Source organism: Anser cygnoides, chromosome 25 (genome assembly GCF_040182565.1).
Source record: "Anser cygnoides isolate HZ-2024a breed goose chromosome 25, Taihu_goose_T2T_genome, whole genome shotgun sequence".
Taxonomy (NCBI): domain Eukaryota; kingdom Metazoa; phylum Chordata; class Aves; order Anseriformes; family Anatidae; genus Anser; species Anser cygnoides.
The window spans coordinates 2,961,695-2,983,116 of NC_089897.1; the positions used below are offsets into that span (position 1 = coordinate 2,961,695).

The 21,422-nt window shown below is 50.3% G+C and overlaps 1 protein-coding gene across 2 annotated transcripts in view; it reads right to left on the reverse strand.

Moving 5' to 3' along the window:
* The window catches only part of PKP1 (plakophilin 1), a 45,450-nt gene extending 24,568 nt beyond the window's left edge, over positions 1–20,882 (reverse strand). Inside the window, exons 1-3 of one of the 2 annotated variants that reach the window (XM_066982995.1) lie at positions 20,490–20,882; positions 13,874–13,974; positions 4,027–4,451 (exon numbers count right to left, since the gene is read on the reverse strand). In XM_066982995.1, coding sequence (XP_066839096.1) covers positions 4,027–4,451; positions 13,874–13,974; positions 20,490–20,691 — 728 coding nt within the window. In that variant the 5' untranslated portion in view covers positions 20,692–20,882. Of the gene's footprint in view, positions 1–4,026; positions 4,452–4,547; positions 4,639–13,873; positions 13,975–20,489 lie in introns of those variants that run through there. The other variant, XM_066982996.1, reaches the window with a different exon arrangement.
* Between the last annotated feature and the right edge of the window lie 540 nt (positions 20,883–21,422).

Sequence of the window (21,422 nt, forward strand, 5' to 3'; positions counted from 1 at the left end):
GAGTTCCAGCTGGAGGAGGAAAAAGACTCAAAGATTTATAGGATGCATTAAATATCACACCCTTTATTACTGCTTCTCGTTATCGCTACTTGGTGAGCCAGGAGGGCGTAGAAGCTTCACTCCCCAATCTCATGGTATTTAGCTAAAAGCTGCTGACTACTTCCAGATGGCACACTGCCACTTGGAGCGTGTTGCCACAGCAGAAAAGTGCTGCCTGCCAGAGGAAGTGGTTAAGAGGGGCTACCATATGTGTGTCTTCACGAGGTGCTGAAACCACAGCTGCTGCCACCTCCCAGGACAAGAGGGTGCAGATCCGCAGGGTGTCACAGCAGCCCAGGAGGAAGAAGGTTGCTGGGGAGAAGGGGGTGCTCTGGGCACCAGCAGGTCTCCCTCCATCTCCACCAGGTAGAAGGGCTCGCTCCAGAGAGCCATATTCTGGCAAAATACGTATGGTGCACTTTGGTAATTGCCTTTGGGCAGGAGCCACCAAATTAACCCGTGAACTTCTGAGCCCAGGACGGAGATGCTGAGCTTGGAAATGCTGTTGCAGATATCACGTAATGCTTACAAAGACTTAAGCTCCTGAGTGGCTGTAGAGAAGTATGTCTGGAAGGGACATCCCGACTCTGCTCACCGAGGCAAGGCCATAACCACAGGGATGGTGGAAGAGAAGAGACTTCAGGAGGAGGTTTCTGGCAGCAGGTCTGTACTGTTTAACCCCCCTGACCTGAACAAACGGTGCCAAACTCAGATTTCATCACCAGAGCCAGTGTCACGGGGCAAGTAAAACCCCACAACATGTTTTACTTTATGGCACAAGCTTTTCCCCCAAAATATTTAGGTGTTAAACTACCCAACAGCTAGCTGGAGGAAAGGCACTTTCCTCACCTAGAGTCATTGCTGTAAGAGGAGAGACTCTTCTGAAAGACAGTTATTGAAGACACAGCTCTTCCACGTCTTACACAGCCAAAGCTGGTTCAATAAATGGAAACAATCACACAAACAATTCCAGAAATTACATAACTTTGTGACCAAATGCTGTTTCTGCTGGAGGGACTGCTCAGTACACAGAGCTGGAGAGCTCTTACTGCCCAGTATTTAGATATCCACGCACATCACTCTCACTACCTGGGAACGCCAAATGTCCCCATTTTCATCTCACACCATCCAAAGAGAAGATCAGACATGGAGCAGGAGAAACCTCGAGAGCAGAGCTCTTGCACCAGCACTGACACTGTTCAAAGCCACCACATTACAGAGCAGTTCCTTAATAAAGAGACCCAGTGGCTCGCCGGTGCCACCAGCCCCTCTCACCACAGTGGAAATCTTCCCACTGAGACTGTTTGCCCAGCCTGCAGACAACTTATCCACATACACAGGAGGTTTGTAGGGTGAAAACCAAACACAAAGGAAGAACAGAGCCTCGGACAGGGAACTGTAGCAGCTATTCCCCAGCTAAGCCCTCTTCCGGCACGCAGCCGCTAATAATGGGTTGCCTACAAGCAAACCTCTCCCTACCCAAAGATTAGGCTACCCAAATGCAGATCAGCTCCAAGTGCAGACTCCTCCGACCAGAAATGGTCCTACACAGCAAAGAGAGCCCAGGCATGGTCCTAACCCATCTCCAGAGGGACCCCTTCCCAACAAAAGCACACCCCAGACCGAGGTTAACAGCAACCTGGCACATGCTCTATAAGGGCAACTGGCCTCCCAAATGCATCATTTTTCCAAAGAGGACAACTCCTTGGTATGTTACCAAAATTATGACAACAAGAACTGCCAACCTCAGCTCCTTTGAGTCAGGAGCAGAAGTGCTTGCCCAAACTGCTCTCCAAACCCATCCGGCTCTGCAGTGAGTCTCATGCGAAGCACGGGGGTGTGTCCCAGCCAGATCAGATTCACGCAGGGGACACAGCCCCCGTTGAGCCCAGGACTTGAAGCCCTCGTTTCCACACCAGAACCAGTTCTGCCAGATGAGCAATGCCCCAAGCCAGGAGAACTGTCTAAATGCAGCCACTCCCTGACCAAAGGGCATCCAGCACTGGGGAGTATTCCTCCCGCAACAGCAGTTCTCCCCCTCTTCGGAAAGCGCCATTATTCTTCTAGTGATCTTTCCAAAGCAATGACCAAGTCTACAGCTATAATGCTACACAGCACAGTGGAAAAGCCTGCCTGGTGCTGGTTTCTCAGAAGCCTTGGTTTCCCCATGCAGAAGCCAGTTGCAGTCCCATGTTCAGTCATTCTGCCATCACTCCCACTACTCCTTTATGCTCTTTACTCAGAAATTCCCTGGGACAAGTTACTTCCAGTTTATGTAATGTCTCCATTTCCCATTCCTGAGGAATTACAAAGCTTCTGAAATGAGCAAGCCAACACCACTGGTGCTCCAGGTTGGCTAGGACTAATTTTGCATGTGTTAAATTGAGGGGAACTGGGCACATGGGAAGCCAAGGCTTCACGTCAACATGCTAACGGGCAAGTGACCTTCCTTGGCATACACACTCTGGGACCTATTTCCCCTACTCGATGTGAAATGAAGGAGGTTGAGCAGAGAATTAGCCAGAGAAATCTGGAAATCAACATTCAGATGTGAACAAGGGCACAATCTGGCTCACACTGCCGACCGTGAGGGGGGATTTTCTCAGTATCTACAACACACCTTGGGTCAGAAGCTCAACAAAATCCAGCCTTTGGTGTGAGTTGTAACAAAGGCTATACTCCCTGTTAAATAGCCTCTTACTTATCCTGCAGCGTGCAAAGTCCCTTCTGCACCAGGGACCACGAGAAATGAGCTCAGGAGCTTCCAGGGTTTGTGTGACAAACTGCAGTGCTTGCGTGGGAGATGGGACATCTCCTGGGGTGGCGCAGGGCAAGCCCCGTTTGCCAGTGATGCAGCAACGGTGGTGCAGCAGCCCCTGGGAACACCTATGGAAGATGCTGACCCTCTTTCCCTAGCCCAATAAAGCATCACAACCTTGAGCAAGATATTTTCAAAGACTACTTAAGCACCAGAATATGTTTTATGCTCCAAAGTTAGAGGCAGTGTGGCTATCAGCATCAGGGCAGCTTTCAATAAACATCACTGCAATGCCATCAAAATCCCACTGATTTTTTTTTATTTGGTAGGTTGGGTGTTTTTTTGTTTTCTTTTTTTTGGTGCTTGTTGTTGTTGGTGGTTGGTTGGTTGTTTTGCTGGGTTTATTTTGGGATGAAACCTCCGCTGCATTGCACAGAAATATCAGCTTGGTGGAGTCTAAACTCACTGGTTTGTTTTGCATTCCCTACTGTTGTAGGAAATATTTGCAAGAAGGGACCTAGTGCTAACTGAGATATAAAGGACAATCCTCCATAATTCCTGGCCCAATGGAAATAAACGCTCTGGACAGGAAGGAAGTGAACAGCTTCCATTCTTTCCTCTCTCCTGGCCAGGTAAATAATTCCAATTAGGATTTTTTTTTTTTTTTTCCAGTTTCTGACTCATTTTTTTCTGGAACCTAAATCAGATCTTCTGGGGGAATGAAGCAAGGACTGGGTGGAAAGCCAGAAGGGTAAATACGACTGCTCACCAGGTTCTCAGCTCTGCTCTGAGTCAGACCCTCAGGAACCACCTCCTTAGCTTTAGTTTTTTTTTCAGGTTGGTTTTCTGCCAAAGCAGGAGCAGTGTGACACCCAAAGTGCACATCAGCATTTTCACTCTTCACGTCCCCACCCTCATCTTGCAAAGGAGCTGTCGGCCAATACCACCTCCGAGACACCAGCCATCATCTCGTCCAGCATCCCACAGCTGCAGCAGAGACGTTCACACTGAGCCATCCACATTGCTTTCCCTCCATAGTCCATAAAGAGAAATAAGCCCTTTGAGCGTGACTCATCTGACCCACTTTAGACGCCACTGCAGGATGCGATTAAGCATGGTGACCAGCTCCCCAGTGGCTGTAAAGCAGCTCAGGTTACTAGCTCAGACAGACAGACCTCCAAAGAAGATGTCAGCATTTACTCAGGTTCATCCCATGGCAGCAGACTTACCTGGAGCTGGAATGAGTCTGTCCATAAACCACCTCCTGCTTGCCGCTCATCACGGGCTGGGCATAGACCACATCGGGCTTGTTGCTGGAGGGGCAGGAGAGGGCCCGCGCTGGCATTTTTTTACTTGTCCTGGTAGTTCCTTGCTGAGTGCTACAGCTGCTGTAGATGCTCTGGCGGTTCAAGGTTGCCTTGTGTTCTGCCCGGCCCCCCACCTGACTCTTCCTCAGCGTGCCCCGGGGCGGTTCGCAGTAGAGGTCGGGCTCACTCCGGCTGCTCTTGATGTTCTGCACAAAGCAGTAATCGCTGCCGGCCCTGGTGGGGCTGCAGACAGCCTTGCTGTAGTGCTTGCTGCCCCAGCCCTCCATCTGGCTGTACGAGCTGTAGCGCCGGTTCTCCACGTCCCGCTTCAGGGTCCCATTGTACAGCTGATCAACAACAAGAGGGGAGACAACAAAAATTAGGAAAGGTTGAGATGGAGATCAGCATTGCCAAGCCCACTCATGCATAGGTATCGCAGCTACAAAATTCATTTGTCACTCCGGTGTTTTTGTGGCCCGATCTCCTGGTCTTTGCTGTGTGAGCCTGGAAGGAAGACCAGAACCAGCCTCCTTGCACAGACCCACTAATGCATTGCACCTGAGCTGACTAATTTTAAGTGTCAACCCCTTGAGCAGCTGAATCGCGTTCTGCATACTTCACTCTCATCACAGTTCACCAGGTGTTTATGTGCCAAGCTCAGCACAAACATCAACATGTTTGGGAGTTCAGCTCACCTGCAGCCCTTACAAGGGTGCCAAACCCTCCCTTGAAATCTGGGGACTCAGTCACTGTGATGTGGCATCCAAGAACTTGGTATCAGAGGTGAAAGCTCAAACATGACCCTGCCACCAGAGCAAATGCCTTGTTTCCAACACATGGGGTCTAACCCTGCTTGTAAGCACAGGAGCTGAAGACCTTACACATTGTGAATAGTCACATCCCATCTCTTTCCATCACAGAGAATACTGAGCCATTCTGACCTTCGAGCACTGCCTGCATTTATTTTTAATTTCCTTATGGTATTTTGTTCCCCTTCCACCTGTGAAATCCTTAGAAAGGGACTAAAGGGAGTGAGAAAGTGGTAAGAAGGGATTCTTGAATCTCATTGTGCCAAGAAAGCAGTGGGGACAATGAATATCTGCTTATGAATTACAAGGTGTGTTGTGTCAGCTTGTACAATGGGATACTTCAAGAACAATGCGAGATGTGATGTAAGAAATGACATGAATAAGCCAGGAAATTAAGGAAAGAAAGAAAGAAGGAAAGAAAGGGGACATGACAGTAAAAATCCCACTGCAATTAGTCAAAACAAATGATAGCTTTAGCTGTCCTGCTGTCAGTTTGAAATGTCTCCACCACTTCACCAAAAGTACTCCAGATTTTCCCCAAGTACACCAGGACTTGATCCAATATTCTCTTGCAATGCTAAAGCTTCTGGATGTCAGTCCTGGGAAACAAGTCACAAAGGTGTGCGTTCCAGACAGGTTAAAAATTAAAGCTATTTTAGTGCTGTTTGCCCCATGATGCCAACTGTATCCCTCTGCACCCTGGCAAGCACTTCTCAAAGAAACAGAGCAAAGAGGCATGAAAAGAACTAAAGGATAAAGATGATGACAGAGACCTTCTCCTCCTGAAGGCTTCCCTCATCTCCCTTTGCTTTATCTGGGAAAAGCTAGTCTGTGGTCTCTTCTCGGGCTGAGGGCTTTTTTCCTCACTGAGCTTTAAGCAGATGCACTTTGGATGCCTCTTTTTGCAACAGCTGCCCAAGGGTCCCTTGGGCTGGCAGAGAAAAGTCAAGCACTGGCACCTTGGTATTTCCATGGAAGTTCATGGCACAGGGTGTGAAAAGCCTGTGCCTGGTGCAGTGGTCCTGTACCTATCTAAATATATATATATATATACACTTTTTTTTTTCTTTTTCTAGCCTAGAAACACCATGCAAAAAAGAACTTGGTGTCCTATGCAGGATCACCCTAATCCCGCTGCTCTGCCCCTCTTCATCCCAGCCCTGAGCACACTCAGCATCATTTCTGCCTCCAACACTCTACAGAATTGTCATTATGCTAATTAATTAAGCCAAATAATTCCATTAACAAACTGATCTTCAGGAATGCAGTGAATCCTCTCTGCTGCGTCCCAGAGACTTGCACAAGTAACGGCTGAAAACTCAGAACGGGTTGCGCAGCAGGCATGCCGTCAGGATAAGAAGGAACACTTCAGTCCGGTTACACTGGACTCAGATTGCTCTGCCACTTGAGCACAAGTCAGAAGTTGTTTTGATACTTTCATTCTGCAGGTTTGCATCTAAACAGGTGAATTGCTGCAAGGGGACAAAATTCTCTTTGCATTTACTCCAGAGGACACAGAAAAAACCTGTTAGTACTGCAGCACGGCAGATAACAGGTTTGGTGCATTCTGCAGGGCTCCCAGGGATTTGGAAAAAGAATTTGCATGCCATAAGAAGAGCAAGGACGAGGCACACGGGCAAACACGATGAGTCTCGGGGGATCCTGCAGCAGTGTGGCAGGCCCACTGAAAATTTCATGGTGGCCACGCTGCAGGGGTGCTCTCCATCCTGGTTTTGCTTTGACCAGAGCACACAACAATGCCAAAATGACCTTTCAGGAAGCCATGGGGTACCCCTGGGGATGAGTACATCCTTCTAAGGGTGATAACATCCTCATTTTTTTCTTCATTTTCCTGGCTACTCGCTCAGAAACAGGGACAGCGAGGGACGGGGAGGTGCAGGGTGGCCTTTGGTGGCTCATGGAGCGGGGAACCCACTCTCAGGGCTCAGGGCTCGTAGGACAGAGCAGCAGCCTGTTAGATGGGAGCCCTGTCACAGTGCCTTATGAGTCAGTATAAGCTGGGATTATTTCGCAGGGCTGTCAGAAGCTTGGCAGAGCCATGGAGCCCCTGGGCATTTGCTGAAGCCAATTCAGCTAACCGTGGAAGAGCTAGCTTGTTATTTAGCTAAAGCTATCGTTTGCTTTCCAGTGCACTCGCATGGGATATCTGCCAGCAGAGCGGGCGAGGGAAGGTGTGAGTGCGTCCGTGTTTATAGGTGGGAATTATCAATTCTGTATTTCCTGCTGCGTTTTATAGTGGCACACAGCATTGTTCTCCTTCTTGCCAGCCCTGGGAAGGGTGAAGCAAAGCGACCGCCTGTTTGGAAAGTCTCCTTTCTGCAACACAGGGAGCCCTGAGCGGCAAGTCAGTGCAGGCCCTGGCAGGGCGGGGAGGCCTTTTGCAAACTCATGGGAAAATAGTTCCCGTGTGATGTGAAGCTCATTACCAAAGTCAGTGCATGACTTTTATTGCTGATGCTACCAGATGCTTGGCTGAGCCCATTTTAATCTCTTTCAAGTGGCACGGACCTAATTGGTATCTTAGAATTCCTCTTTGCAACAGGAGCCTGCACCAAAACCTCCAAATCGATGAGGAGCCTCCTGCCAGCTTCAGCGGATTTCAGATCTGTGTGCCAAATGGTCCCCACAAATCCTCACACCGACGTAGCTGACCCGATCGCTTCTTGATCTCAGCAAAGTGCCACGTCCGTGCCTTAAGAGCGGCTTTCTCAGACTAAGACCCACATCCCCACTGCAGATGTTCCCCAAGCTAAGCCAGAGACCTTCACTGCTAACAGTGAAGGCGATGCCATTACACAGTCTGTGGTCCGAAGAGCCGCTTGACAACCATCTCCTAATTTTTGCTGATGCAATTATCTGTGTAGGGTGAGCTCTCCCTCTGCAGAATGGCATTAGTGAAAGGAAATAATCAATCTCTCACCTTCAGACCTCATAAACCGCCCAGATTTCCTAACACCTTGACTTGCATCTGCCCACTGCTTGTGGGTGTTTGCACGGGGGAGGCGGGCCAGGTCCACACCTCCACCCTTTAGAAATGCTGGAAAAGACAAGGAATTCCCTCAAAGCGGGGTGGAGGCAGAAAGCAGTGATTCCCTCTGCCCTACAAGATCTGGAAATCATTTCAGAAGAGCGGTGGCTGTCACCGAGCCTTCTCCCATGGGACTTGAGAGGTCAGGGCAGCTCTCCAGGTCTCTCCTGGGATGCAGGATGCTGCTCACGTGCAGCATCCCAAATGTTAGCCTGAACTTTTCCTCCCTACTCTGAAACGAGCCTGTACATTTGAGGCCAAGCCTTGGGAGCCGTTCATTCATATTAAAAAAAGGAGGGGAGGCACGGGGAGGAAAGGAAGTGAAGATGAGCGCTGATAGCACGCAGGTGCTCTTATCAGGCCCAAAGACTAAATGCTTCCCTCAACCGGCAGCAGCAAAGATGTGCCTTTAAATTAATAAGTGCTTTGGAGCACCAGCTCTCAGTCTGAGATGAATGCCCACTTAAGGAGCATTAACTGTGACACCCAGTGCTCACACCAGACAGGTGAATAAATGTCTCTAGCCTCTTGTTCCAACCAGGAAAAAGAATGGTGCTGGAGAGAAAGTCAAAATGTCTTTATTTCAGTCATTCACTATGGGTCCTTTTCTGCCTTTCCTTCCAGAAAATCCTCTGTTTAAGAGGCAAAGGCCTTCTCCTCTGGAGCACGGAGGAAGTCTCTGACTTGCCCGGTGCAGAATCGTGCTCAGATCCCAGCTGCGCGTCCCGGTCGGTGGCCCTCCCAGATAACTGGGTGTTTCTGACTTGTGCATCTAAGGACGCGATCAGTTCATTACCTAGCTCTAATTTTTTCCCTTGCAATTTGTTTGTTTCTAGAGTAGCAGACAGAGAGAAGTAAAGGACTCCGAATAAACACGTCAAGAGCAGGTTTCTCCCAGGCTGCAGGGCAAAGCACAGGCAATGCAGCATGACAGCGTCCCACCCTGAATGATGGGTGGGGAAAACTCTTGATGCTACTTGCGAAATGCTTTCACTGCTGCCTGCTACACACTCCAGTGCAGGGAGAAAAATTGCAAAACCAGCAAATACATTGTTATTCCATTTTTGAAACATTTTTCCCCACCTCTCCTGGATGCTGCAGTTCCATCTGCCTTCTCATCTGCTTCTTTATGCAGAAGATGGTTCAGTTTGTTCTGGCCAGGGAAGGTAACAATCCAGCTATTCCAAAGCATAAAGCTTCTTGGGAAACCTCACAGGGAGACCGGGATCTGACCAAGCAGTGATGTGCAGCAACTATAAATCCTTGATAAATCCTTTGATAAGCTTGCCTAACCCTACCCCCTCCTTTTTTTTTTTTCTTTAAAAAAACAGAAAACACACCTTGAATGTGTCATCGTAGCAAATGACAAATTTTATCCTGAAGTTCTTATGGGACAAAGCTCCTGCTAGAGCTGGGGGATTTTTGTCCGGGGGCAGCAGGCAGCGCCCCTTGCCTGTTAGAAGGGCACTGGGCTGCGGGAGGGCACATCTCGTGGCCAACACCGCTCATGCAGACAACACATTTGGGAGAGAAACCTCTGCAACTTTCTCCCAGAGAAATTTGCTTAGGAATCTGCATACCCTCTCTTGTGCCATGGGATCACCAAAATGCGTGCCTGGCATTGGTATCACAACAGACGCGATTGCTGCAGAAACCAAGCTGGGTGCACCAGTGCAGCTCTGAGCCTGGTGGTGGCTGAGGGCAGCAGAGCCCTGGTGGCCCAGTAGCCACTGGTCCCCAGCTGTTCCGCATCAGGAACCGCTGTTAACTGCTTCAACAGCAGCAGAGATGCCAAATATTCCTCGGGCTGGGAGCTGAGCTGCTCCCAGAGATGTAGCTCACAAGCCCCAGCGCACAGTGAGGATGAGGAGCTGCTCGTCCTGCACCCACCCACCCGAGGGGCACCCCCGGACTGGCCGGATCCTGCCGGCGGATTTCCTCCCCGTGGAGGCAGTGGCACAGTGTTCTGGTGTGCTTCTGCATCTTGTCCAGCATCTGGACCCCCCGACTGTCTGCCAACAGCAGACCCAGGCACAAAGCAGATGGGAACGAAGCCCCTCAGGGTCTCCTCTGCTGGTGGTGTGATCCTGGCTCCTCTTACTGCCTTTCCTTAGCCTTGCCTTCCTTAGGCTCTGGGTACCATCTCCAAAGCTGTCTGCAGGTGGGGTGGGCAGCACACCAGACTGTGGCAGTGGCTTCAAGCCCGGTGCTGAACAGATCCCATTTCTGGGTGCCGTGGGGGTGTCAGCCTGTGCTGAGACCTCTCCTGCCATGACTGTGCTGCTGCGGGCGCCCAGCTGAGCCCACTCAAAGCACCCCCGGGCCTGTCCGTAAAAACTGGGGCCACCTCTGCACCTTCAGAGGGACCTGTCCTCGGGCACAGCTCCTGTGCTCCCATGGCTTTGGGAGCTGCTGGCCATGCACGACTTGCATCGTCAGCACGGTGACAAACGTCCCTGCAGGTCTTCCGAGCTCAACAGCACCTGGCTCAAACTAACCGTGACCGGTGGCCTAAGGCAGAGGGGTTTGCATCCCACCATTTGCTGCATCCCACCGCGGTCGCTGTGCGGATGGGACCGGGGACTTCAGCCCTGCAGGCTGCACGTCAGACAAGGGAACAGTGCAGCTACGGGCTGGGGTCCTGCTGTGCTGCCCCCAGGGGCAGGGAGGAGTGCACCTCTCTGGAGCAGTCCCACTGACTTCTCTGTTACCTACACCGCTAGTAATTACTCATTACAAAGCTACTTACAGCGATGCTATGAACAAGGCACGCCGCAGTGGGAATAATCAGAAAATAATCTTTAATAATGGGTAAGTCAAAGGTTTTACCCAGAACTGTTGACCGATCCAGAGAGAGCTGACAACAGCAATTTTAGGAAGCCCTTTGTATAATTTCTTTTGCTCTAATATTTGAACACCAGTATCTCATAAGGTTGAGAAGAAAACTCAGAAGCAAAACCTTGAGATTTCCAATAAGATACAAAACCAGACAAAAGCAGTAAGTCAGGAATAATAATTTTTAAGAGCTGCGGGTGGGACAGGGTAGATGACATACCTCCTTGCTATGTCATTTACAGCCACTGATAAAGGCAGTTTGAGCTGCAGGTGCTGTGAAGCAGTGACATGGACATGGATTGCCTATGACATTCTTTAAATTTCAGAATCATTAAGAGTAAGCAACTTTCCTGGCCCTCTACCGGGTCATTGCCCTGAAATGTCTGAATTTACCTGTGCATCTCAAAGGCCTTTGGGACTTCACAGAAACATTCACAGCACCAGGAGAGAAGTCCAGCAATCTTTACTTCAAAAATAGATTTGCTTTATCTTCTTTTCCCTGTCTTACAACCCGGGAATTACAGAAAGGAAATATTTTCAGAATGCCTAGAACCTGGATGGATTTCAAGTAAGTTCAAATAAAGTTAACCCAAGCTGGAGGCTCGTATTGGACGTGTGTAAACCCTCAACACACTTCTGGAAGAAACAAAACGGAGGAGGTTCCTCGGTGCGGCTGGGGAGCCTGATGTCTGTTAGGCTTGTTAGGCAGATTTAGGCTTGAGGTTATAAGTTCCAGCGTGCCAATGGCACTTGGGACTCATCGCCCCTGAGTGCAGCCGTCTGCCTGGCAGGGGGCTGCTCCGACCCAGCTCCCGGTGGCAGGAGCTCGGCATCCAGAGGGGCTGATTCATCCTGACCTGACAGATCTCCCCGATAGAGGAGATGAATCACCTCCTCGTACCTCTCTCTTTGTTGGCTATGGGAGGAGTCTAGACAACTTGTTAGGACAAAATGGCTGATTTTCAGATAGACGAAGTTTTGTAAGACTCATTTCACTGTGAATCCTTCATGAATCCCAGTCCCATTTTCTAAAGTAGCCCAGGTCCTGAAGACCTTTACCAAAAATTTCCAGAATGCAAGGCTGGTAAGACAATTAGGCTTGGAGAAAGACCTTCCCCGACCATAAGTGCAGGAGAGCCCTTCAGAGAAAACCATGAGCCGTACAAGTCCGCGGTGAACCAGAAGTGACTGAACTGCTCCGTGCAGTGTCCTCTGTGGTGTCTAACAGAGGCATCTATTAGACCTTCATAATCCTCATGCAAGCCAACACAGCAACATCAGTGTTGGACTGAAATCCCCAGCAGCCAGTTGGCATTTCTAACTGGCTTGCATTTGTCCTGCTGCTCTAATGATGGGGAAGGAGACCAGGAATTAACAAAATTAAACAATAGCACTGACACCAGCAGCACTGACCGCAGTGCCGTGCTGCCAGCGCTGTAGCATGAGCTGGAGGGGCAACTGCGGAGCCACGGCTTCGTTCCTCTCTCCTTAACAAAAGACCAGCCAGAAACCACCAGATGGCTGGAACAGAACAGTTTTGCTTAGACAAAGCACAACATGCTTCTTTCTGGAGCCACAACAGACAAACAACAATAAATCTTGGAAATAAATCAGCACAACCATGAAGCTCAGGGGTTCCACCTCTGGCTCAGGATGCCCCTCAGCTGCAAAATGCTGGGGGCCAAGAAAACGCTTTGGGAAGCACCACTGCCTGCTTGCCCTGCTTAGACCCTTCTGCAGGGGTCCATCCCCACCTTCATGATGGAAACAGGATGCTCAGCTAGGTGGACCCCCCGCTCTGACCCATTACCGCCACTCGTTTGGCCTTACACCAGGCAGAAATATCACTGTCTGGCATTTAAACAGCTCAGCAAAAGACTTTGAAGCAGACAGACAGTTGACATTGAGTTGACAGACAGTGTAAATAAAAAATTCAAAGACATGCCCTTGCTCCCAGCCCACCTACTGAACATGCAGCAAGCATCAAACCTAGCAAGAGACTTTATCGCTGCCTTGAGGAAAGCATGCTACACCATGGCCATTAAACGAGACGACAGACGAATCTTTCTGAAGCTGAGGAATGCAGATGCTGTGAACAGTCAGAGGATCTGGCAGCTAACAGGAAAAGCTTCACTCTTCTGTCTCTGTGCTTGAAGCCAACATAAGCACCTTTCCTGGTTCAAACCTTTGAAGGTTGACAGGGAACTGCCTTACAGTCCCGCAGCTGTTGAAAGGAGCCCTTTCTTTTTCCTGTATTCAAATCCCAGATCTGTGAATTGCGCTTTTTACTTTATAGTTGATGAAAACCAAGGAAGACAGAATACAGGTGGAAGAACAGAATCCTAGGTGGAGGGGGAACACAAGCACATGCAGTCCTGGTAGACTTTGGGGTGGTTTGGAGTGCTTCCCAGTGCACCAGGAGTCTGTCACCCAGGTCGTTCTGCGGGATGTGTTCACTCAGATTGCACAAAGACAAGTACAATCTCACAAGTGCTTTTCCTGGCAATCTGTAATATAATATTTTCAGTGGAATACAGAATGGGAGAAGTGAAGCACCTCTTTTCCAAGTTCAGAGAGTATCTAAAAAGAGACTGAAGTAGCGTTTAGGTGGGAACAGCAAATGATGCAAATTCCCTGATGATCCCCAACCAACTGCTTTGATTTTGTTCACATAATGTTTGGTGCATGGAAATAAAAATGGCAATTGTTCGAAGTGAGCAATGCATGTGCTCCAAGCTTTAACTGAGGTGGGACAATCTGAAGCTATGGCCTTCAGACAGCAACAGACATTTTGTGTTGTTGGGATACTAATCCATGAGACCAAATTAAATCTTGTTCACAGTAAAATCGCCAGCCACATACAACATCGACATAAGGTCCTTGTTGCCCCTTGATTCCATCTACTGATCCTCTCCCACTGCATGGAGCTACTTGCTAAAATAGCCACACACAATCTCTCTACGGCAAGTTTCCGAAGTGCTGTGACCTTGCCACCTGACTTCTCCTGCTAGAGGCTGCTTTCCGTGCAGGTTACCTCAAGAGCATGCCACAGTTCCCAGATAAAAGAGTAGCTTACCGGATACCCCCAGTTGCTGTTTCCTGTTTGGGTTTTGGCGTAATAGCTGCCTCGGGATGTCCCATAGCCATAACCATCAGCTAAACAGTCGTACATGGAACCTGTAAATGAAAAAAGCACCGTCAGTAGGAGAAAGTGGTCCCAGTGGGTGCACCTTTAAAGCATAGCACTCTTTTTTTTTTTTTCTTTTTTTTTCCAGTGAGTTTGCATCCTTTCAAATTGTCAGCAAAGAATAACAGAGTTAGAAAACTTAACAGGGATTTAGGAAAGAAAGTCAGCAAGTCACGCTCTTGCCATTGCAGGCAACTCAAAGAAGATGCTTATTCAGAAAAGCCCCTAGAAACTCCAACCCTCAGACTGCGAGCAACACCGTAAGGTCTTCAGCACAAAAGACCATAATAAAAAAATAAAAATAGTGCCATAAAATCCACAAGTGGACAAGAGCAGATTGGGCCGAAGACTTGGCCGATATCTTGGGTCTTTGCTATATGTGAGGAATGGGGTGATATTTTGTGCTGCTCATCCTGGAAGCTCTGAACCTGAAACTCACCTCCCTTACTCTGACTTGAAGGTAACTAAAATTCGCCTCTTTGCTGAAGATAAAGCGCACCCCAACCCTTTTTCCAGTCTGGATGGGGACAAAATGCTTTCCTGGTCTGAAGACTAATAATGGGATCAACACAAATAGTGTGAGCAAGGCTCGCTAAATTCAGTAAGTTGTAAATAACAAATGGGCTTGGTAAATGACGATCACACCTATTTAACACCCGAGGATCTAAAATAGTCAAGCACTAAAAAAAACAAATAGCATTGCCTTTAATTTCCATCACCAGTCTCTGAAAGATCACTCTGTTTATACTTTGTTTTCCTGAAAATATATGAAGTTCCATCATTATGAACTCAGGGCTGCTTTCATCACTACGAGAAAAAAAAAAAAAAAAGGAACGACTCATTCTCTTTCCAAGCTGCAATTCCCTTAACACCTTTCAGATGGTCCAAAAGAGTTTAAGGTCATTTAAATTTCATTTTCAAAAGTGCTCAATAATTGTGGCATCCCAGGTCCCGTTACGAGGAAGTGCAAACCCTACACCCCAATTAACTTCCAGGGAAAGCTCTGAATGTCTAACAAACTGCAAAATCAGGACTTACCTGTCTCAAGTTATGCACCTAAACTGGTGGGTAATGTCAGAAATATCCTAATCTCTGATGGTTTGATAAGACTCATCTGTTAGATAAACTGGATAAACTCTACCACAAAGGCCCCGAAGCCACTCAGGTCTTCTACAGCCACCGATCCTTGGAATATATCTCATTTATTGCCTTGCCCGAGGCATCCTGAACCTGTTATGTTGATTTGGTACGTGGCTAAAAATTCTTGCATTTTCTCAGGAAGATCGTCCCCATAGATGCAGTATAAGTAATGAGATTTTCTTTCTATTGTCAACAAGAGAGGAGCAGCACTGCACGGACGGCAGCATCTGCAGAACGCCACTGAATGCAGAATAAGCAACAGCAGCGAGGGTTCACAAACATATGCTTGTGCAGAAAAACTACAGGATCTCGTTTTCCATAAAATGTATAGACTCGGTGAGCATTGTTCCAAGATGCCTATTAATATTTCTCCAGCACTGATTGCTTCATATACATTAAGCTTCACAGGACTTGTGTTTAAGTGTGAAGGAAATAGCCATCGACCTGAGAAGGGAGGTGCAATTCAGGGGCAGAATTCACCTACTGCTTACCTACCTTGTAGTTTCCCATGAACCTCCAGAGGATGAGATTACTATTGGGCTTCAGCAGAAGCAAGGCAGGGCTTGAGATGATAAGTTTGTGCCAGGTGAGTGCAATCCCATAACAGTTTCCTGGGAATTACTTCTCACAATCATTCTCTTGTTCTGTGCAAACAGAATGTGTCTGCAGGCTGGAATTTCCTGACGCTGTTTGTGAGTCAACAGCACCCTTAAATGGAAGAAAGTGATTTTGGGTGTGACTCATGGGTTAACCTGACCAGTCCCCCCGGGACCATGCTTTTTTTCTCAGCATCCATTCCTGTCAAGCACAGCACTAGAGGCTTGGGGGTTGAGCAAGGGAATGCCAAAAATAAACCAGTTCAGGCACACGTAATTTTCATTGTAAAGTCACCATTCAGTGGACAAATTCAAGAGGCCAGGAGTTTCATGCAGGTCTATGTTCTTCAGTTGTTGAAGAGTAGCCTTCACCTCCAAGAACTTGCACATAAGAGGTTGTAAATATATAATTATAGAAAGCCTCAAACGTTCAAGGCATTTTGAAGCTGCCTTGCTGGTTGGAGAAGGTGCTCCTGCCACCCCAGCACCGTGCTCTGCTGCTTGGAGAGCTCAGTATGAAGGCCAGGAAGAACCTGGGGATTTTATGTTGGAGGCGGCTGAAGAAAACATCAGCTTTGTTTTGTCCTGTAAGTTTACACAGTTCTCTGCCTGACTCATCCTGAGAGGCAGCTTGGCTGTGTATAACCACCCCTAGGGGAGAGGAGGATATTCTGCTGTTCAGCCACCGCACGGGTAAAGACCATACAGGATGGCCACAGGTCCGTCTGAGACCCTGGGGTAAAACAGACTGTCTCCATAAATTAAACTAAACTAAACTATACTAAAACAAAACAAAACACAAAAAAATCACTTTGGCAGGGGGTGGACTTGCTCACTGGGGCAATGATGAAGTTCCTGACACTGTTTCCTAGCTATGCCTGTGTCCCATTTGTTGGCATCCAAGCTGCTGCTTAGCTCTCTGAAGCACCCACTTGCACTTGCACAGACACAGAGTCGATTAAAACCACTGCATTAGTGGTAAATAACAGGTGGGACAGAGGCAGAAAAAACATGGAGGAGACTCACTCACTGAAGCACAGCCTCCCAAGTGGGCAGAAAATATCTGAGGGCCGCTCAGGCTCTGGCTGGGCTGTCACAGGGACCCCTCTCCCACCCCTAAATTGCCATTGCCCCACAGCATTTCCTTCAGAACTTGGTCAATAAATCCCATTAACTTCGGTGGGAAAGCTCAAGACTGTAAAAGCTAAGTACAACAGATAAGGATTGCAAAAGCTTTTGCTTAATCGCTGTGAGCTCCACTACATGCCAGCCTTGCCCTCCTCCTCCTCTCACTGTTATCAATCCTCCTCTGTTATCAATCATTGCAGAGCAAAGTAAGAGCTGATATAACACAATATGCCTGAGCTTTATGTCCCTCCTAATCAGTTATTTACATTCTTCAAAGGCAACTCTGCAGCCCTTAAAGCTAGGAGGCTGATGGCTAGAAGAGTTATGTCACAAGTGCCATTTTTCAAGCATGACAGTAGAAGACTTCAGCTGGACACATAAAGCTAACAGGGAGTTTTGTGGCAATGGAGGCATATTAATAAATATTAATCTGTGGCAGGGAAAGGCAAGACAAGAACCTGTCACCGGTAGCGCAGGCTAGACAAGTCAAATAATAAACCATGCACAGCCTTAAAACAATGAGGATGATTAAACATAGGAAAAAAGTAGTAAGAGAAGAGGGCCTGTGGGAAGCCCAAAGCAGGATGCCTGCTAGGAGAGAAGTGTTGGTGAAATCCCAGCAGCTGAGAGCCGTGCAGGGATGACCAGGCTGCATTTCTGCCTCCTGGCCTTTGAGCAGAAGGGACGTCCCTTTCTATACTCAATAACTTGAAAGGTTTGTGGAGGAGCTTTCCCTGACCCATCTCCTGCTAGGGGAAGGTTACGGAAGTCAAAACATTGACTGTCCGCAATGCCCTCCATGCACATGGGAGTAATTCCCCCATTAGATGTTGGTGGGACTTCCCTCAACCATAGCAAGCCTCTGCCTCGTGGCTCAGCCGCGACACCGGTGGATACAACACTCAGTCTGGGTTTCCTCAGATCCCTGCTCGCTGCTGCACCTCGCCAGCCCGTGACGAGGCGCTGGCAAAGCTTTTCTTTACCCAGAGGACTTGGGAGATCAGCGCTGATGGCCAGGAGGAACTGGTTCAGCTCGGCCTTTTCTCCTGCCACCGCTCCACGTCTTGTGCATGACACCAGGATCTTCAGACAGCGGCCTCACTGCCTTGATCTGCTGCACTCCAATTAACCAACTGATTTTTGGTAGATGCCAATAGCAGGACATTGAGGGAACATCTGCTCCCTCTAAAGAGACATCAGTTATGGTTCACAATCCCATCCCTGCTGCGTGCAGGTGGGGTACATGCCCATGTCCACATCCTACGTACAGGGGTGAAGGCATTTGGGATGCTGGGGGAAGCCTCTTCAGCTCCTGCTCAAGCCACGTATCAAAGTGCAGGGACTGACAGCTGGAGCTGGGTCGATACAGAAGGAACAGCGCTCGAACACTTATCAAGGGGCTTTAAAAACTCCCCAGCTTGTGCTGCCTTTGAGGAGCATCTCAGAGAAATCATACCGGGATGCACGTGGCAGATGTCCACCCCAACAGACCCTCAGCCTGTTTGCAGGAGACATTCATGCATCTCACTAGGTCTGCTCAGCTGCCCTCTGGACCAACAGCAGTAAAAACCAATATGATACAATGCTGCCCCTTGAAAGTTCAGCCTGACCCTCTCAGGCTCCCACCCAGGAGAAAAGGTGGAGAATAAATGGGAACTCCTTGCCCTTCTGGGAGTCCCTCCAGCAGTGCATGGAAGGAGCAGTTCCCAGGGCAAACCACCCGTGCCCATCAAAAAGGGGCACCAGGACCTCGGTGCTGCCCAGCCGCCCCGCGGTGGGAACGGGGCAGCCTCAGCCCCGTGTTTGGAGGCAGCTGCTGGGAGCTGGATGTGACTCAGCTTCCCTGGGACGCAGAAACCAGAGCTGCACATTTCCACGCAATTCCCATTCCCAGACATTCCCAAAAGTGTCTGGAGGAGGGGTTTAGCTTGAGCTTGTCGAGCAGAGACGGGCAGCTTGGGAATTTGCTTTTCTTTATTTCTTTCCCAGAGGTTTCACCTGGGCTCCTCTCCAAGCAGAATAATCCCCCTCTGCCTCCCTTCCTTCCTGCCCATGGGCAGCAGTGGGAGACGTCCCCCTGCCTGCTTCCCCTTGGAATAACCCTCTGCTGCAAAGGGGGTCTGGTGGTGCCCCATTCCCCTCCAGAGCCTCTCATCTCGTCCTGGGCTGTATTTTGTTTGGTCGGGTCTGGCACCATAACACCGTAAGCAATAAACCCTCCTGAGGGAGGCGGGGATTTGCATCTCCCATCGCCTGTCATTTTGGTGGCAAAAGAAAGCTCTCCTCTCCCCGTCCCCCACCCACCCACAGGAGTCCATGTCCACAAACGTGCAAAAAAAGAGAGAGAAAGCAGAGATTTTGGATCACTGCACACACGTCTTTCCCATGAAGCTTCTCTATTCCCTCTATCGCAGCAATTACGATGCACGCATCCAGGAGGGCTCCTACGGGAATGCCACCTCCACTCCTTCCCAGCGCCTCTTGGCAAACCAGCCCCAAACATGTCTGGACCGTGCCACCCCACCGGTGCTGGAGTCTGCCTCCAGATCCAGCTCGGAAAAGCTGCTACCGAGTCGTAGTCCCCGAACGAGCCATCAGAGACCAGCCCAGCTCACCCGGCTTCCCTGCAAACACCTCCACGCACACTACGCTCCCCAGGCACGCTGAAGGACTCGGTCCCAGCCCCAGCAGCCCCCATCCCCCAGAGCCTGAGGCTTTGCTCTTCCCATTAAGCCTGGCCAGAGCAATGAGCTCACCGCAGCTGCTGGTGAAAGCACCACCGAGCCGGGAGGTTTTGTGTTGTGGTTGCTGTGCCCATCTGGTTTTGCAGCTCCTGTCTGGGGAAAGCTGGGTTGCCCTCCAAGTCAGCTTCCTCCAGACGCAAGGACAGAGAAGAAGACAATTTGCCGAGCCTCAAGCCAAAGAGGAAAAGAGGAAGGACTCAGCTGAGGACTTGCACAAACCGCGTGGAGGTGGAGCAGCCGGATGCCTGCTCCCTGCTCTACCCCTCTGCAAAACGGAGGGGGCTGCGAAGCATCCCCGCTGCACCGCTGCGGTAAGGAAGGGACATTTCTCATCCTCTCACTCCCTTTCTGCCACTCACACGGGGACATCCCCGAGGCTCAGCCTTCAAATGGGGGACACGTTGGGAGCTCTGGAGGCAAAGCCTGAGCTGCCAGAGCTCAGGTCCATGCCCTGTGCGTAGCAGAGCTGCCTGCTCCCTGCCTGCCCCAGAGCTGCCGGCCCCACGGCGCGGTGGAGCCGCGATGATGGTGGCGTTGGCTGCCTGCAGGAGGGGATGAGTTTGGAGGAGAAGCCCTCCTAGGGGACACTTGCGGAGGAGAGGTTCACAAAGCTTTTAGGCAGCTTCAAGGCCAGGGAGCAAATGGCTAGCAGCACGGCACAGACACAGCCCAGAGCCCCGGGGATGGACTCGCTGTACCAGCGCCGTGCCTTGCCGTAACGCCTCCATCCCGCGCAAGAGACCCCGGCATCCCCTGTCCCAGGCACCCCGTTAGAGATGCAAACCGCTCTGACCCCATGAACAAAACCCCACAAAAGCTCACAGCAGGGGCACCCCACAGCACCTGCACCGTTCTCAAAGGGGACCCCTTGCTCTCCACCGCACGGTGGGACATTACCTCGGTTGGAGTGTCCCACGCTCGACGACACCGACGACTTCTGCTTCTGCCGCTTCACCGTCATCATCACTTGCTCTTGGACCCGCTGTTTCCCCGTGCCCTTAGTTTTCAGCTTGTGATCCGAGGGCAGGGCCAGCGTGGAGCTGGCCTGGTCTTGGAAGCACTCATATGCCAACGCAGTCTTCAGTGGAGAGTGAATCATGGCTGCACACCGCGGGGCTGGGGGGAGAGGGGGCTGCACTGCACCTGACCGCGCGCGACACGAGGCGACAGCGAACGCGTCTCGTTCTGGCGTTAATCTCCCGAGCCCCTCCTTGCCATACGTCCCCCAGCCGAGGGTGTCTCAGGGCTCCTGCTCCCGGCTCGGCTCCCCGCCGTGTGAGCAGGCACACCCTCTGCCAGACTGGATATACAGCCCTGCCTGCACACACCCACGCGCTCCCCGCCGCCGCCGCTCGCTCGCGGCCCCCGCGCCGCCGCTGCAGGGCACGCGGCTCTGCTGCCCTCGTCCCAGCTCTGCCCCAAACTGGGGGGGGGGTCCCAGCAGGGAGAGGGGAAGGGTGGGAGGGGGGGTGGGTGGGTGTCGGACACTGCTGCGCCCCCTCGCAATGGGGCCATGGATATGGGGCTGTGCGTCTCACTATGAAACGGTGCTCATAGGCTGGAGGAGCTCCCGTGCAGCCCGCTTAACTTGTTTTGCGTTATTTCTCTTGGTTTAAGATGGATCGAAATGGTGTCCCAGTGCCAAGAGCCTGGGGACAGCCCTGATAGCAAGAGGCAGCATTGCACACGCCATGGGTCAGAGGCACAACACTGCCCGCCATGCCTGGTCCCACAGGGGTCCAGCCACCACCATGGCCCCACAGCGATGCTCCCATCTCCCTCAGTCCAGCTCTCCCTGTGCAAAAAACTTCCTCTGCCTGCACAGGTTGC